General features: G+C 33.0%; 1 protein-coding gene across 5 annotated transcripts in view; it reads left to right on the forward strand.

Moving 5' to 3' along the window:
- The window catches only part of GAS2L3 (growth arrest specific 2 like 3), a 32,664-nt gene that overhangs the window by 3,430 nt on the left and 9,650 nt on the right, over positions 1–19,584 (forward strand). For 3 of the 5 annotated variants that reach the window (XM_081311899.1, XM_081311895.1, XM_081311897.1), the window contains exons 2-6: positions 7,701–7,748; positions 12,481–12,649; positions 13,677–13,792; positions 16,505–16,646; positions 18,907–18,970. In XM_081311899.1, coding sequence (XP_081168025.1) covers positions 7,725–7,748; positions 12,481–12,649; positions 13,677–13,792; positions 16,505–16,646; positions 18,907–18,970 — 515 coding nt within the window. In that variant the 5' untranslated portion in view covers positions 7,701–7,724. Of the gene's footprint in view, positions 1–6,656; positions 6,788–7,700; positions 7,749–12,480; positions 12,650–13,676; positions 13,793–16,504; positions 16,647–18,906; positions 18,971–19,584 lie in introns of those variants that run through there. The other 2 variants (XM_081311896.1, XM_081311898.1) reach the window with 2 other exon arrangements.

The following is a 19,584-nucleotide window of genomic DNA, read 5'->3' on the forward strand; positions in this document are numbered from 1 at the left end:
TGTTGAAAAAACGCTTAACCATGTTTAGAATTGTTTTCTTTTTTACACACACTCATAATTTAGAAAAAAAAAACTGTGATCTGAGCAACATTATACATATTGTCCTACAGGTTGCCTGATAGTAGACATCCTTTTGTATCAAGAGATAAGAGTTCTATATTATTCTTTTAAGTAGCTTAATAAGTCCACTGCATGAGTGTCCCATAAGCTCTTTGAGCAGTTTTTTTTTGTTAATGGATAATTAGATATTTTTCTTACATTTCCTTATATTAGTGTACTGCATATATTCCATATAGTTTTTTAGTCTACTGTATGTAAAGGTGAACTGATTTTAACTTTGATTTAAAAAGTTTTGTATTCCACAAAATTTTATGACACATGAAAAATTCTTTCTACTGTAATTATGATTAGGTTATTCTGGTTAAATCCTTGCTGAACATTGCAAGAGGATATTTTCAAATTAAAAAAAGCAAAGATTTCCAACCAATAGATAGTCTCCATATTTTCAAATAACATGTGATGCTTTGTTTTATTACATTGTAAAAATCATATTTCTTTCTCTTAAAAGTCTTCATCTCTTATTAAAGCTGCTTTTTCTGTAACTGAATATATAACAGATTCATTTTATAATTTCATATTCCTTTTAGTGATATATACAAAAATTATTTTTAGAAGTAATTCCAGTGCTAATTTAGTAGAAATGGAGAATGTTACTGACTTTTAAAGATCTTAAAGTATAGGGTATAGTAAAATCAGAAGCATATTATATGTTACTGTATAACCAGGAGGTGGTTCAGGGGAGACTTTTGAAGGAATTGGCTTGGAAGGATGGGTAGAAGAATCTGGAGGAGAAGACGAAGTGTTTTATGGATTAGCAGGTGCAGAAACCAAGAACATGGTGATTGAGGGTCTAAGAAAAAGTTCAATGTGCCTAAAGTGTAAGGGTTAAGAGATGGGACTGGCCAGGATCCTGTAAGCTTTTGTTACAAGACATGGGCTTTATCCTGAAGGATAAAGAGAACCGTTAAGCCTGGTAAGGAGGGGAATAGTGCCATGTCTTTCCCAGAGTTTGGGAAGGATTGCTCTGGCTACAGTGCTTGAAGAACAGGTTGGAGACTTGCAAGGCTGAAGAAAGGGTGCCTGTTTTAGCCAGCTAGTAGAAAGATGATGGTGGCTTGAATTAGAAGAGTAGTCATAGGTATTAAAGAGAAAATGTGGAGGTAGAAATACAATATGGTCAGTTTTGACCGAGGAAAGATAGCAACAGGGAGAGGAGCAGAGATGTGGGAGAGGAAGGAATCAGGATGCTTTGATAACTTGGTGAATGTTGGTGCTGTTCTGTGAGATGGTAGACACAGAAAAACTGTAGATTTAAATAAATGAAGGAAGGAATGGATAGACAAAGGCAGGACTAATTGACAGTGATGACAGTGATGACAGGAGCTAGCACACAGCACTCACAATGGGTTTGGTCTCTCAGTTTTGCATGTTTAAGCATTCTGGATGCAGCTGGTGGCCTCTTCCTTGAAGTTTCACATATTGGTTTAGTTACACCTAATTATATTTTGCATGTATATTATTTTTTCTAGATCAAATGTTCTGATCCTTTGGGCAAGTCTTCCTTTCAGATAAGGTGTGTGTTAGTTTCCTATTACTATTATAACATATTAACACAAATTTAGTGGTTTAAAACAACAGACTTATTATCTTACAGTTTTGGCATCAGAAGTTAGTCTTAATGGTACTAAAAACTAGGTGTCAGAAAGATTGTGTTCCTTCTGCAGCCTCCAGGGGAGAGTCCATCTGCATTTCTTTCTTAGCTTCTCCCTCCACCTTCATAGCAGTGTAGCACCTCAGCTCACAGACACACACACTCTCTCCCCCATCATGGCATCCCCTCTCTGCTTCTGTCTTCACACCATCTTCTATAACTCTGACCTTTCTGCCTCCCTCTTATAAGGACTATGGTGATTAAATTGGGTTCACCAGGATATTGTCCCATATCAGGGTTCTTAATTTAATTGATCCATAAGGTCCTCCTTTCTTTGTAAGATTACATATTCACATGTTCTGGATATTAGGGTGCAGAAACCTTTAGGGTGCAGGATCCTTATTCTGTCTGATGGAATAATTAAAATGTATGTGTTTCTATTTGGGCAGTCCTTTGAATTCCTGAGTAGCATGTTGATCAGAATCCTTGTTCCTTGGTACAACTATTCTCTCCTCTTCTCTTGGAATCTCTGCCTATACACCAGCCTTAATTATTTTTTTTCTTACTGAGTCATCTGTTATATCAGGCAGCTCATTTAATTTGCTGGTACCTTGACCAGTAATCTCTCTCTATATTTTACTTTGGACATGTTGAATAAGAGACAAAATCATGCATTAATTCAGGTCACATAATAAATAATATCAAAAAGGTCCCTGATGTCTACCATGTGGCTGCTTCCTAAGCTTTGCTGTCTCATTTCTTCTGCAGCAGAAATTCTTGGAAAAGGGAGACAACCAATGTTTCCTAGGGATTTCACATTTCCCTCACCAAATCTGTTTCCTAAGTTTCAGACTTGAATCTTTCTATCAACACTATTTTCAATAGTTATCCAGAAACTTAAGCAAGAAATATGCAGGAATGATTCAGAATAGTACAGGATACTATATAGGCAAGTGATTAGGAGAAATACTCTGTGAATTCAAGATCTAAAAATATAATTAATTCAGGCCAACAAGAAGGACTACTAGAAAGAGCTCCATCAGGAAAGCTATAGCCTGGGTTAGTTGAAAAGATGAGGCATCTCTTTGACTATTCCTTCTATATCTTTTGCTGAGTTCTCTTGTGTAAAATATCGGATTTTCACAGATCTTGTTCTTAGACCCTTTTCACTTTCTTTTCCATTCTCATCAGAAAATGCTATTCCTTCCAATGGCTTTACTTCCCAAGTATTTGCTGTCAATTTCTCTTCCTGAACTTTTTAGTCCTAGTATTTCTATTTGCCTACCTGACATTGCTACTTGAATGTCTTTAAAGGCTTCGCAAATCAAACATGACCAAATCAGAAGATTCCAAGTCCAAATTGTGGCATCTATCAAACCATTCCTTTGGAGACACTGTCAGATTCTAACCCAGTCACCATCATTTGTCACTAAACTACTGCAGTAGATTCTAACTCTTCCCCACTTCAGGTTATTTTCCATCTCATTTTCTCTAGGTTCTGTTGCTTTTGCTCTGTTTTTATCCCCCCCCCCCTTTTTCTCTCTCATTGTTTCTTTAGTTCTTTTTCCTTAGCTCTTTTTTTTTTCCTTTAGCCACCTTCCTTCTTGTTTCCCCTTTTCTCTGTGAAACTCATCACTATTTCACTTATATTCGTCTTCTTAGAGAGCTATTTTAAAACTATGAGTGAGATCTTGTCACCACTACTTTGTTAAAACCCTTTAGCAGTTTTCCACTGCATTCAGAATAAAATTTAATTTCTTCAACTTGGCCTCCTGTGATTTGGCCACTGCCTAACTCTCCAACCCTTTCTCCCAAGCCAGTTCTTGAAATGCATCAGACTTTCTCTGTTCAAAGCCTTTGCAAAAGTCATTCTCTAAGTACATAATTCCTCTTCCTTTCTTCCTCTGGCTAATTCCTACCATTCTTCAATTCAAGCTTTTCCTCTAGCAAAATAATTTCATTCAATTTAATCTCAAGTAGGCCCCTGATGTTCATCTCTCTTAGAGGATTCTGTTCTTTCCTCCAAAACAATTACCATGATTTAATATTGTGTATTCAGTTGTGTATTTGCTATTTTCAGACTTTCCAACTCGTTTATTACTTTCATTTTGGCAGTAACATGGCTGTTATGTTCACCACTGCCTTTCTTACCTATAGTGCCCAGTTCAATAAAGGGCATGAGTAAATAATTGAGACTGTATGGAGCAAAGGCCCTATGTAAAAAAAAAAAAAAAATCCTGAAGAGTCATTCTAGCAAAGAGGATCTTAGTCACAAATTCTGACTTCTAGTAATGACATGGATATTATAAAACTTTTGCTTTTACTTAGAACCATATTTATGTTAGTAAAAGAAACTTTCCAAATTATCATTAATGTTTGAATATTATTAGCCTTATTTTATCTTTTTAATTTGATAAATTATATTAAATGAACTATAATTATGTCTCATCATAAAATTAATAACTCTTCATTTGTTAAATGCTAGCTATGTGTCAAGTACTTTGTATTTATCATCTTAATTTTTACAGCAGTCATTTGAAGGAGATGGTAATTTACTGTTTTTCAGATGAGAACACTGAAGCACCAAGAAATTAACTACCCTATCCCAAGGTCTTATAGCTAGTATATATATGGTATAGCTGGAATTCAAAACAGATAAATCTAATACTTTCTACTGCTACAGTGCTGTGCTGTCTTTATGATAAGACATGTTAATACACATTATGTGTGTGTGTGTGTGTGTGTGTTTGGGGGGGACATGCTGGGACTTGAACCTAGGGCCTTACACATGCCAGGCAAGCATTCTACCACTGATCAACACCTCTAGCCCTGTGAAATATTTTGGTATAGATATGGCATTTCTATTTTCTGGATCAGACAAATAAGAAATATTTAACTCAAAAATTCAAAGCTGGGAAATGTTTTCAACTTCTGAATAAATCATAAAGGATATGTTCTTTGACTGTTTTTCTAAATGAAGCATTAAAAATGATGAAACATTTTTTGAATACATACATACAGACTAGTGTAAAAATACCTGTTTCCTTACCACTTATCTTGAAATAAAACATTTCTGGTTCAGTTGAAAGGCCCTTGTGCATTCCTCCCCAGTCTCCTCCCCCACCCTCAGTAGTAACCACTGTCCCAACTTTGGCATTTATCATGTCCTTGCAGTATATGTATCTTGGCAATAATCTGGTGACAGAGTGATGAATGAATATGTGGGTCAGTAGCAATTAATGCTATTAGCATTTTTTTTTTTCTGAAGAATTTTAACTTTGGTCTGCTTTTTTGCCATTCCTGGTTGAGCCCAGATTTGTATCAGATCTGAGTCATGACACTTAGCTCTCCGCATCATATTTTATAATGTGGGAAAGGAATGGAAAAGTGCTCAGCTTCAGAGCCTACTGCCAAGGGTCCCAGGATCAGCTCCACAGGTTATCTTTTTCCCCCATGATCTGAAGTCAGATTGTAATGTAGAGCCTTATTGCATTTGTACTTAAACCCTTTTCACTTTCTTTTCCATTCTCATCAGAAAATGCTATTCCTTACAATGGCTTTACTTCCCAAGTATTTGCTGTCAATCTCTTCCTGAACTTTTAGTCCTAGTATTTCTAGCTGCCTACCTGACATTTCTACTTGAATGTCTTTAAAGGCTTCTCAAATCAAACATGACCAAACCAGAAGACATGTAATCTTGAGGGTCTCATGACTGACACTTTTTAGGATCAGTGGGTTAGGCCCTAATTTAAGTCAAATCTAAGGTAGATGGGCCTGTTCTATGTTTCTCACATTTTCCTGGATTTTAAAAGCTTAGTATCCTTAACTTATGATCTATACATATATTTTTGTATTGTGGAAGATTCCCATTAGGTTTAGAGTGTAGTTTGGACTTTGTCACATGAGATTCCTCCCCTGACCCCCAATCTAAGGGGAACAGCTTCCTTAGGTTGGCAAAGAATTGAAGTAGACTTTTCCTAAAAGACAAAAACAAAAGCAAAGTAAAGTGCTAGTTAAGATTCAGCTTCAAAAAAATTCAGCTTCAAAAAGGAAATATTATGTATTACTGGTTCAGTATAATTGGTTTATATGAAAAAAACTAAGACTGGAACTTTTAAGGAAAGATAAAATAAGTAATGAGTGAAAAGCTGGAGTTGTGGCTATGATGCAGAGTGGGGACTAGGGCTAACCAAGGAGCTACTCTCAGGATTCAATGCCTGGGACACAAAAAGATTTAGAAAGAGAATAAAGGATGATTATAAAATATTAAAAACTGGCTCTTTGTGTACTTTGGAACATAGTACTCATTAAGTAATGACTGAATCTTGACAGTTTATAAAAGTTTTTCAATAAAAGCATATATTGATATACATAATAGCTTTTCATTTATGAGGATACATTACAATTTATGTGAGTACTATTTTGTTAAATAATTTCTTTTTGATGCTAATCAGATTATTATTTCTTTATTCTATTACACAAGAATGATTTATATATATATTATGTATATGATTTTGCTAAAGTTCAAGTAACTGAATATTGTGTAAAATTCTTCATTTCTTTCATAAAACTAATTTTGTTGAATTTTTTCATAAAATGCAACTGCTAAACATTCTTCTGATAGCTCCTTTGTGAATGTGTCACTGTTCTTGATTTGCACACGCCTTATAATTTAGACTCTCTTTTGTTTTGGGTTGGCAGTTCCAACTGTTAAAGCTCTTGTCTGATTATGTGGAACTCCATTTTAATGGGAACAGCTTCTTTGCTGCGTTTTTAAAAAATCGTCTCGGAAGCTTCTTACTGTGGATCTTTGTTGGGGACAAAGGATTATTTATGCTAAAGGAAAATGTATTCCCCACTGAATTAGCTCGTGGGAAGCATAACAAGCTCATTAGTAATGCTCACTTGTTCTTTGGCCTTTTGCTGTGGTAGAGAGAAGGAAAATGACATCAAAAAGGACATTCTGTTGTCTTTTGCCTTCCCACAAAGAAAATGTGTTACAGTATTAGACTCTTCAGTTAGGTTTAGCTCAGGTTCAACTTTGGTATCAGAAGAAATGTTCCTGAAAGGAAAGTGGTATGTATAGTTGGCAGTGTGCATGAGGTATATTTGATATGACTTAGAGGAGAAAATAACTTTTCCTTGGAAATTGAAAGTATTTAGTCTTATAAATGGTTTTATTTATTATTTTCCTTAATATGTTTTAGTAGAATGAAAAGTAGACTAGCTTATTATTTTTGCTATAAGCAACCAATAATCCTAGGTTTTTATACAGTATGTATTATTCTGAACATTTTTAAGCTTTTCACTTTTCTCCTGAAAATATATTAACAATTACATTAACCTAATTTAACTAATTAAAGTTTTTCTTTTTTTCTGTAGATTTCAAGAATTGTACTTTGAAACTAAAATTGTTATTTCTTTTGTTTATTTGTCTTTTGAATTTTTTTACAGGAAGGAATTGAGTATTTTTGTTTCATAGTTAAAATTGATAGTTATCTTTATTACCTTGTTGTCTAGCAGAAAAAGCTTATGGTTAAGCTTGTGAATTTATATTAAAGTCCAGATGATCTTAAATGATCCCTATGAAAATCAGTTGAAAGATGCTTGAATTTCAGTATTGGTATTATGATTTTTATATTTATCTTATATTTACAGGGAAAATGAAATTCTGGGAGACTTTTACATAAGCAAAGTCTTATTGTTAATTTTATGTTACTGGCCAGATGCTTCATTAATTCCTTGATACTAGTGCCAGAAACAACATATTAAAGTATGTTTCAGGTTTTCCTCTTTCAAGTGAGAAGCATCCTTAGGAAGTAAGAAGCAGGGAGTCATTACTGAGTTCTTTTATAGTCAAACTATTCCAACAGGAAGAGAATGTTTTTGGTCAAATAAGAGAAAAACACATTTTAAAATCTTGTGATTTGGGGATTTTGGAAAGTGGGAAAGCTGCCATCATCTGTATTAATGTTTGTTCTGTTTTCAGAATAGCTGTTTCATTTCCATATAGATGACCATGCAGCCTGCAATTCAAGTAAGTATTTTTCTTGGAAAAATGTCTTTAAATTTTTTTTAAAGCATTACATTTTGATAGCAGGAATAGTATATTTTTGACCTTCTATTTCTAAAAAGATTTTTTAAGTCTAAGGTTTTATTTGTATTAAACATTTGAAAGAATAAAATATATCGTAGAGTTGGTGCATCCATCTTATTTGTACCACTTTGATAAAAGAATTAGAATATTTTATCATTTTCCCCTTATTATAATTTAGTACATAACTGCAGTTAAAAAAAACTTTCAGTGAAAACAATTATTTATATATATTTTTTTCTTAGATAATTGTACATTTGCTCTGTAAATGTCTGAACATGACTGGGGGTTAAAATTTGAAATTTTACAGAGTAGATTTTTTTGTTCATTTTATATCTGGGGGTAATGAGACAAGCCAGGATAATCTTATCTTTGATATTCAGGGTTGGTATTTGTTATATTAGTCTTATATCCTTTTGTTTTCTTTACTTTATTATAACTAGAACATGATTGAATATTAACTTAAAGATAAAAGTAATATTTAATATGGTTATCTAGAAATATACAAGCAGCTGATAATACAACGTGCTGGAAAGTAAGAACTTTAGAGTTAGTCAGATTCCAGTTCTGATCATCATTCTGCTACTTCTGTTGTGATATTCTAGCAAGTTATTTAACTGTTGAGTATCTTCTGCCCTACCTGTAACGTGAGGATAATAGTTCTTATTTTGCAGGGCAGCTGTGAGGAATCAATGAGATAATGTGTGCAGAGGGCCATCAAGAATGCATAGTACCTAGCAGGTGCTCCAGAAGTTTGGTTGTACCAAACTTGGCACACCAAATTATCGAGTTGTAAAACTGGAGGTAGTACCTGTGACATGAAAGCCTCTCTTTCTTTTGACTAAGAAAGAAGGCTTACCAAGATAACAATTGATAAAGCTTAGAAAAGAGAATATGTTTATCAAATGGTTAGGAACAACCCTGAGTGCGAGTCTGCTTGTATGCCTTCCTATGTTATGTCCCATACCCTTCTGCTCTACTGATGGAGTCCATCATGCTGTTTTTCTTTTGGGAATTGATGACAGTCTCCCCAGAGGTCTTATTCTTCTGTTTTGTGTTCTTTCACATTCACATCCATTGTGCCCAGAACTCCTTTATTTCTCAAAACCATTTTGATTTGATTCCTTCAATCTGTCCTCTCTTCATTTCAGTCTTTAAACACTAATTTCTTGTTGATTATAGTTTTTTGATTTCTTATAGAGTGCTTTTCTCATTGCCACATTATCCATGTTTTTCTCTTTCATATGCTGAGGATCTTTAGTAGTTTATTGGTGATTTTTTTCCCCCATGGTTTTGTTTTCTATTCCTGTGAAATCTCTGATCTAGATTCACAGGTCCATCTTTATTGATTCTTTTTCCAGAGTAACCTTGATATCTCTCATGGAGGTTTTTGCTTCTCTCCCTGCTGAAAGTAAGAAATTTTTAGCTCTTTCTCTGTTTAATGTATTAGACAGTTACTTATTTATAAGTACTTTGAAGAGAGGAGACATCCGGTATATCTTTGTAATCAATTGATTTCTTATTAATTTAATACATTAAAATCTTCCATACCCTACTTTTATGTCCTTCATTCTGATTAATAAAGGAAACATACAGTCTAAAAGTCAATGAACAATAGTTCTTAACTGCTTTGGGGTCATAGTCCTCTTTGAGAATCTGACAAAACCTTTGAATTCTTTCTCGGATAAATGATCCATGTGTAAGCATATAATTTAATTCAAATTGTAAGAAACCTCATGTATGTAAGTTTATCTGTAAACTGCTTATGGATTAAGAATCTCTGCAATGTGGCAGCTTTCAATACAAATAAACAGCATTTAGATGTGCAGTTTTGGTATTAACATCTAATTTTTAACACTAATATGCTGCTGAGTAGCGCAGGGTATTATAACATCTTCTGCTTACAATAAAAGGAAAATTCAACCTTGGTCTCTTCTCTTAAGTATCAGGAAGTGAGAATGACTTTTGTTAATGTTAACATTTCCATGTTTACACATAATTTTTTCTAAACCTCCCTCCTAACTTATGCTCATCTTTCCTTGATAAACACTTGTACCTGCTCTGCCTGTTTTCAGCTCAGCCAATGATTTAAAAGTACAAATAGCATAATAAAATATGATTGGTTGTAAGATACACTTTGATTTTGATTTTAGAGTCATTTGCTAATATTATTTTCTCAATTATTCAAATATTTTGGATTGAATATTGCACACTAAGTTACTTTACTGAGTTCTCTGTTAACAAACAGAAGTAACACATGTATGAAGGGAAGAACCAGTAAATCTTTGCTGAATTCAGAAAAGTAAATGACATCTTTTTCCTAAATTTTTATAGAACCCTCATATGTTTAGGAATTCATTCCCCAGTTTCTACCTATAATTCCCAAAATAATGTTCCTCAAATTAAGTTTCATTTTGTCTTTGGGTATTTTTATTGGATTTCATTACTCCTGCATACCTCTTATATTTACTAATTTTCTTTCTTTACCTTTGGGATCTCTCTCTCTCTCTCTCTCTCTCTCTCTCTCTCTCTCTCTCTCTCTCTCAAACATGTTTATTTCTCATCAGAGGAGACTGAAAGCAGGTTTTAATTTTTTTCCTCCAAAGCTTGTCTAGATTACATATAGTATTGCTTTGGCTTTTAATTTTGTATAGTAAGACCTACCTCAAATGAATCTTAATGTATTTTAAGGGGAAAATGTTCTATATTTAAAAAATATCAAGTGGACAGTCGGATGTCTTGCCACTTCCAAATATTTTAGTGTGTGTTTAAAAAAAAATCCAGGACATCTTCCTATAAAATCAGAGTGAAATAATCAGAATTATATTCTGATATCACATACTACCATTTTATACTCAGGTCATATTCAAATATTGCCAGTTGTCCTGGTAATATCCAGTTCAGAATCTTGTGTTACCTTTTGCTGTCTGGTTTCTTTTTGAGTCTGAATCAGTCTAGAATGGTATCTTTCTTTGCCAGTCTGTATGACACTTTTGAATATTTTAGAACAACCTTTTTATAGAATGTCCCTTAATTTGGGTTTGCGTGATGTTTTCTCATGATTGGGTTCAGGTTGTGCATCTTGGCAGAAATATTACTTAAAAGATGCTGGTTTTTCTCATTGCATTCTATCGGTGGCATATGGTTATTGACAGTGTTCACCCTGTCACTTGGTTATGATACTGTCAGGTTTCTCTACTATAAAATTACTCTTTTTCTCCCTAAGTAAGTATTTTGAGCATAAATAATGTTATAAACATCCCAATACTTGTAAAAGTTTCAACCTATTTATTTATTTACATCTGTATGGACTCATAGTTGTCTATTTTAGTCAATGTGGTATAATCTATTCCTGTCATTTATTTACCCCCAGTTTAGCCAATAGAAGTCCCTTCAGGCTAGTTTTTGTTCTCTTTTCATGTCCTCATATCTTTTGAGTGCTTCTTTGCTTTCTGATAAAAGGTCATAGGGTTCATTCCCCCCCCCCCCGCCCCGCCCAATTCCATATTTGTCCTTTCTTCTCTGGCAATGAGAAATCTGGCTTCCATTGGGTTCCCTTATTATCCTGCTCAGGATCTGACACTTTGCATAATCTTATCCCCATATGTGGATGACCTCTCAGTTGTTCTAAGCAACTGCCCTCCAAGAACCTTCTGGTCACTTCACTTGGGTCCTTGAATTATTCAGGAAGAAGGACAAAGGCTATTGTCACTTTTGTAAAAAGTGACTTCATGATGACATCATTACTTCTTTTACAACTTAAAGAATCAATAGTCTTTTCTATAAATAATCTTATATTAAAGCATATCTAGTTGTGTTTAAAATTTTGTAAGTATTAATTTGATGATATGGTTACATCAATTTTTATTCTAAACCAAGGATTGTTTATGGGTAAATATTTTTGGTTTAGTGGGTCAGTAGGCAAAATCAAGGCTGTGAAATAGGTACTTACATAACAACAATTTTAAAATGTAAAATTCTCTTTTAACTTGTGGGCCATACAAAATCAAATGACAGACAAGATTTGCCTCATGGACCTAGTTTTTCTCCCCCTCTCCTTATTTTAGTTTTTAAAGCTGAGGATCAAACCCCAGATCTTGCATATGCTAGGCAAGACACTTCCACTGAGCAACATCTGTAGTTCCCACTCCCTTATTTTAAATCAAATATTTAGAAATTAATTTTTTAAAAAGCATTGTTTTTATAATGTAAAGTTTAAAATGCCATTTACATTTTATTAATTGTCCATTCAATAAATGTTTATTTAATCTCTATCTTCAAAGCCCAATGCCAGTTGCTGCAAAGATATCTCTTGAAAAGCAGATATCATAACCCATTTCACAGCTGAAATTCTCAATCTCTGGTCAAGTCATTGTTAAACTTATTCAGCTAACAAGTGGAGGAAAAATATTTGTTGAATTTTATCCTCTTGGCTCAATAGTAAAATCCATTCATTTATTAGGGATTTACCTTGTCACTATTGTATTAAATATTGAAAATGTTTCAAGTATCTAAACTAATAGTTACTTCTAATTTATGTATTTTCTATGAGTTGATACAGTTTTGTGCATGAGTATATTGTGTCTGGCTTATACTTTGCCATTTAAATGTAGATGTGAATCATGGTGACTGTTACCAAGTTTGCATTAATTCAGCCAATTGGTGTTTTCTCTAGGTGTGGTTTGGAGAAGATCTGCCTCTAAGTCCACGGAGTCCTCTGACCCCCAGACATGGACCAGGGTTGGCTGATGTTTGTCAGTATGATGAGTGGATAGCTGTGAGGCATGAAGCTACTCTGTTGCCTATGCAAGAAGATCTGTATATCTGGTTATCTGGTCTATTAGGTAAGGCTTGCCAAGAGACCCCAAATTATAATCTCTTATTCAATAAATATTTATTTAGGACCTTACTTTTTGTCAAGGAATATTGGTTCTAGATGCTCTAGTAAAATTAAATGTTTAAGTTGCTTGTTCCTACCAAGCTTAAATTCCCTCCAGTTCAGGGGAAATACTGTGGTTCACCCTGAACCTTGGGTCTGGAATAGTAGGAAATTTGAGATTTAAGTGAGGAGGTCAGTACTTTTGAATAATCAAAATTTCATTGTTTATATTAAAATCTTTTTCTAAAAGTACATAGGTCTATTTTTTTTAACTGATCTTTCCACAGTCTTGTGTAAATCATTAGATTCTGAGTGAAATTTATATTGTAGTTAAAATAATTACTATTTCTGAGACATTGAGGATTAGAGACATATGAAACAAAAGGAAATGTCAGGTTAGAGAATATCTGTCATTATATGTTTTACTCTATTAGAGAATATGATGAATTCTTTGAACTTTCTTACCAGAAAAATTCACTTTAAGTACAGAATTTTATGTGGCATTTCAAGATCATCTATGGTCCTCCTAAGATAATTAAACACACATGAAACACTGGATCTGGTTATCTGATAACAGTTTGATGATTTGGATAATTTAAAAAGTTTTTTATGTAATAATAATGCTTTTAAAGGTGAAAAGTCTGACTATTATGGTATTAGATTTAATTTTTAAACTACAACAAAATCAATCTTATTTATAAAAAGTTCTCTTATGCAAACTATTAATATTCAATGAATTTATTTTAAATGAAACATGTCAATTGTCTTTATCTTTTTCTGCAGTAATACATCACAGATATTTTTGTTTCGGTTGGCTTTCATTTAACTTGACCTTATTTGTTTTAACTATTCTTCTAAGAGGGAATATTTTGAGTATGATCAGAATTTGTTTTGTTTTTTAGCTGTAACCTAATTTTATTTAATTAAATTTTAATCATTTTATTTGAATTTACTCTTTTTAGAAGAACCTTACCTTTGAAATTTGTTTTTAGATATTGAAGTTAAGGCAGAAAGACTATTGGAAGAACTTGATAATGGAGTGCTCTTATGCCAATTGATTGATGTTCTTCAAAATATGGTGAAAGCATGCAACTCTGAAGAATCAGGGGTAAGTAAATGTTTGATAGAGGTGATATTATACCTTGGTTGGTATAATTTAATTTGTTTATGTATGTTTCTTTTCATCTTTACAAGGTTGTAAACTTCTATCCCACATCTGGCTATGATATTTTGAAGAATTTACTTAGGCTTTTTGAACATCTGAAAAGATGTTTTCTGTGAAGTGGAGATATTAACATTTGCCCTGTGGGATTTATTTGTGTTTTAATCAGTTTTTTTTTCCTCCTTCTTCTGCTGTAACCAAAAGACCTGATAATTTAATGAGAACAATTTTAGAGGAAGAAAAGTTTATTTGGGGGTTCATTATTTCAGAGGGCTCAGTATATGAACAGCTGGCCATTCCTCAAAGTCTGAGATAAGGCAGAACATCATGGTGGAAGAGTATGGCAGAGTAAAGCAGCTGGGGACATGGTTCTGGGAAGCACAAAGTATAAACTCCAAAGGCACACCCCTAAGGACTCACCTCCTTCAGCCGTACCTTGTCTGCGTATAGTCACCACTCAGTTAATCTTATAAGGGAATTAATGCGCTGATAGGGTCAAGGCTTTTATAACCCAATCATTTCACCTCTAAACCTTCTTGGAATGTATCACACATGAGCTTTTGAAAGACACCTAATATCTAAACCATGGCAGTGAGCATTCATTGAACTTAAATGAGATAATATACAGATAGTATCTAGCATAGTGCTTGATGCATTGTGGCTAACTCTTCTTAAGATCAATGATCATACCTTCCTTATAGGGTACTTCCTTACAGGGCCAGATGTTTATAAGGGTTAAGTGAGAAAAGAGCTTGTGATAGTTACTGGCACACAGGTAGCTACCATCATCATTAACATTATTATTATCTTCTTTATAGTCTCTATATAGTGTCTTGGTAGTAAATTCTTTAAAGCTTGAATAATTTTTAAAATATTTATTTATTTTTTAATTGTAATTTGGCACAATATCTTTATTTTATTTATTTATTTTCAAGTGGTGCTGAGAATTGAACCCAGGGCCTCACACATGCTAGGCAAGTGCTCTACTGCTGAGCCACAACCCCAGCCCCAAAGATTGAATAATTTTAATAAAATTTTCCTTCATTGACCCTTAGGTCATGATTTGAAATAGATCAGATTTACTTTATTTTCATCAGATGTAGGTGTTTTCAAAAGTTTAAGATCTGGACACTCATATACTGTAAGTGGAAATATAAAGTGGTATCACTGTTTTGGGGGACAGTGAACAAGACATATATACATATATGTAAAACATTGAGATTAAACCTCATCCATCAGTATAATTCTTTACTTCTTGGAATTTATTCTAAGAAAATTACCAATTTATAAAAATGTTAGTAAAAAAAATTAGGAACAACCTAAATGCTCTTCAATAAAAACATGTTAAAATTAATTAAGGTTCTTAAACACATTAGAATATTGTACATTTATTAGAAATGATTATTTAAATCTATTATTTTCAACCCTTAAAGATTCCTGCAACCTGTCAATAAGAGTTCATGTGCACATACATGCACACCAAATTGCAGAGTAGCATCTTTATGTGACATTTGGTAGGTACAGCTGCATAAATAGCTATGCCTAGAGATGTCCTGTGAAAATGGGGAGAATTTCAGTGGGTACTATTTACCTTTGTATTTACTGTATTGTTTATTTTTTATAATTATTACATAGTCTATAAAAAAAAGCCTTACCTCTGAAAGATAATAGGAACAGGATATACCTTATATAAAGGGTATATAAGGAACTGGTCATAGTGACTATCTCTAGGAAGAGAGAACTAAGGGGCGGAGGTGCATATTGTACCTATTACATTAAAAAATCATTTTCTTGAATTGTTTTCTCAAGTAGAAATTTAAACTAAAGCAAAGTAACTCCCTCCACCTCAGCTTCAGCAGATTATCCAAATAAATATTCTTGGGCCTGATAATAAAAACTTAGGGATCTGTGAAATTTAGACTGTCGACTTTTCAAAGAACCTGAATTAAGAATGGACAACTACTTCCTTTTTTGATAGTCTCCTTGAGAAACTCAGGACTGACTTCATGAATCTCCATGAAAGGAAGTTAAAAAAAAATGAGTATGTTTGTTAACTTTGAGCATAGCCATGATTTTGTATGGAGAAATATACTTTGGAATTGTCAGACTTTCCTTCTTTTGTCATTTTTAAAAAAGAGAGATTAAAGAAGTCTGATCCTACTGATAATTTTGACCAGTTTATTTTCTAAGGAATCATTTTCTGAGTTTACTAAAAGTGAAATAAAATCATTTTTAAAGATATTTTTGGGCTGGGGATGTGGCTCAAGCGGTAGCGCGCTCGCCTGGCATGCGTTCGGCCCTGGTTCGATCCTCAGCACCACATACAAACAAAGATGTTGTGTCCGCCGAGAAAAAAAATAAATATTAAAAAAAAAAAAAGATATTTTCTCCCGGGCTAGAGTTGTGGCTCAGTGGTAGACTGCTCATCTGGCATGTGTGAGGACCTGGTTCCGATCCTCAGCACTGCATCAATCAATCAATCAATCAATCAATCAATAAAATAAAGGTATTGTGTCAACTACTACTAAAATTAAGTATTTAAAAAAAGATATTTTCTCCCTAAAGTTGTGTACTTTTTAGTTAAATTCAAAGCAATAATCATTTATTTTATAATATTAAAATGGATGTCTAATAAAAAGAACCTTATGTCTTTTCCAGAATTTTCCAATGAGAAAAGTGCCTTGTAAGAAAGATGCTGCATCAGGTTCATTCTTTGCCAGAGACAATACCGCCAATTTTCTTCACTGGTGTAGAGACATTGGGGTTGATGAAACTTACCTCTTTGAATCTGAAGGTTTAGGTAAGTGGTATTGCTATCATTGTTAGAGTTTTTAATGTTTGTTAGGGTATTTTGTGTCCCTCCTAATTTTTCTTTCCAAATAAGGACTCAAAATTTCATCTTTCCAAATAGTGACTTACAATGCCATATCTCAGTTTCTTAGAAAAATTTGTACTTTAATTCTATGTTGAACAATTGGAGAATCATATATTAAATTAAATACATTAAGCTTTTCATTTATAGTTAAGTATTTTATATATTTAGAATGCCCCAACCATATTTTATTTAATGAATTGATTGTGGGAAGTTCTGGACTAATGCTTACTAATTAATGTTTTCATCAAGTTTACTTTACCAAGTTTAAATTACTAGTAATTTCTGTTTAATTGGATAATTACATAAATAATAGAAAGCCAAATGGTGTGTGTTTATAGTGTTTAGATTTACCTTGTAAACAACAGCTGCCAACTTGATTATCCCAAATGGATTAATGTTTTTTATTATTCATTTTTGAAAAGTCATGCTTTACTGAAGAATTATTGACATTATTTTCTCATTTCCTTTAAGTCAATAGAAGCATCAGTATAGTTATTAAAGTGGTAGCTATTTTTAGACTATACACACATAGATACACACACACATACTTCAAAACATTTATATATGTATATACATCTGTATATATGTCTACAATACACAAGTAGAATTTACAATGCTATGATGTGAACAGTAGCCTATCAAGGGTAGGCATGGTGGGAATCTGCCCTGGTAGGGAAAAGTTTTATCACTGACATTATTTACAATTGCTAATTTTGTGGGGATAATAAAAGGCAAATTGACTTTTAATTGGTGTTACTATAGTCTTTAAATTTACTTCTGACAGTGCACATCCTTATCACCTGCACCACTGGATACTCCTATCTAGGGTAGAAGGAAGTGGGTTATTCTTTCACCCCTCAGTATACACCCTGCTTTTAGTCCAGGTGTGTTGATCACTGCTAATAATGTAGTTGATTTGATGGTACATCCAGCTTCTAGAAATCAAAGGGAAAAGGAAATGCTTTGCCTTCTCTAGTTTCTAGTTTTCTGGCTCTGAAAGAATATAAGATTGTTGTATATTTTTCAATATCAGTAAGAGATATCTCTGATTATCCTGAAGCTCACTGTCAATATCAGTAATTCAGTTTTAGGCATTGAACTGATGATCTAATTTTTTTACTCTCTAAAGGCCTCAGCAACGAGCCTCTTAAATGTTTACATTTTGCTAGTAACTCAAAGCAATTTAAGAGAAACAAATGCTAATTTTAGGTAATCCTAAGTGTTTGGAAAAACAGATTTAAAAAATTAGGATAAATTCATTTGTTGTTATGAATTTTAAACTTGAATATAGGCTTTTTTATTGCTTTGAAAAACAATACTTTGTGCTTTGGGTATATTATAAGGTGCTATTCAGAAATCAAAGAACAAATGCCATTTCTGTTGGAGGGATCAGTGTACATAAAACTCACCACACATTATACATTATTAGATTCAGATTCAGAAATTTCCTAGAGTTTCTAATAAGGACCAGAACAGAAAGAAGATGATTTACAATTACTATATTGGTACATTTAACATGAATTCTGTGATCAGGACTTTTATTTTATTTTATTTTATTTTTTTAAAGAGAGAGAGAGAGAGGAGAGAGAGAGAGAGAGAGAGAATTTTTAATATTTATTTTTTAGTTCTCAGCGGACACAACATCTTTGTTTGTATGTGGTGCTGAGGATCGAACCCGGGCTGCACGCATGCCAGGCGAGCGCGCTACCGCTTGAGCCACATCCCCAGCCCATTTTTTTTTTTAATTTTTATAAACAGTATCTCTGTTTACCTTTATATTCTGAGTTACCTTTATATTCTCCTCTTCTATTTTTGTGACGTTTAAGAGATAATGGCATATAGTCAGAGATAATTTAGGGTAAAATTGAGGTGATATATTTCTTCTAATGGTATCTCCTATTGAGAGATCCGGAATAAAAATAGTGTAATATTACTAAGCCCTTAGTTTTCAAAAACTAAAATGCTATAGAAATTTGATCCATGGTAAATGTTAATCCTTTTCTTTTTAGCCAGTTTTTAAAAATAATTTATAGAAAATAACAATATGTGGAGAAAATAAAAATGTCTTTTTTAAGTCTTTTCCAAACAAGTAAACCCACTGTCTCCATTGTTCTTTTCTTTCTCTCTTCCATGTCAAAAACATTTCTAATTCTCCTCCTTAAAATATGTTTTTATTTTCCCACAGTTTTACACAAAGATCCAAGACAAGTATATCTTTGTCTGCTTGAAATTGGCCGCATAGTGTCAAGGTATGTATTCCACAATATTTCAGAATTTCAGTGTCATAAGCTCTTTTAAGTTACTTAATTTTAGCTTAGATAGAACATTGTTTTCTAAAATGAAAGAAAGTGATTCTTGATTGAAATGAAGTAACCTAATTTCCTATATTATCTTTCTTTTTGTGTCTTTATTTGTTCTATTTGCATGAGCATATGTCAACATTTGTTCCCTCATGTATCTTGCTTCATTTAATATTAAATTGTGAAAGTGATTACTTAAAATGTTTAGATTAAGAATAGGGCAAGGGAATGTAGTCCTAAAGCACTCCAAGGCAAAGCAATTTCTGAACACAGGATCTGACAAGAAGGATAAGGCTTGGTATGCCCTAAACCTTCTTTACTTTCTGGCTGATTTTAAAGCCAACGTTCAGGATCTGAGGAAGAATATAGAGAACTATAGTAACCAAATACATGCAATGATGTGAAAGTTGTAATCTTGATTTTTGGTAATCTGTGAGACATTAAAAAGGCACTTGTAGCACCACATAAAAATAAATAAATAAAGATATTGTGTCCAACTACAACTAAAAAATAAATATTAAAAAACAAAAAAATTTTTTTTTTAAAAAGGCACTTCTAGATGT

This window comes from Spermophilus citellus, assembly GCF_964194105.1.
Source record: "Spermophilus citellus genome assembly, chromosome: 10".
NCBI classification, from domain to species: Eukaryota; Metazoa; Chordata; class Mammalia; order Rodentia; family Sciuridae; genus Spermophilus; species Spermophilus citellus.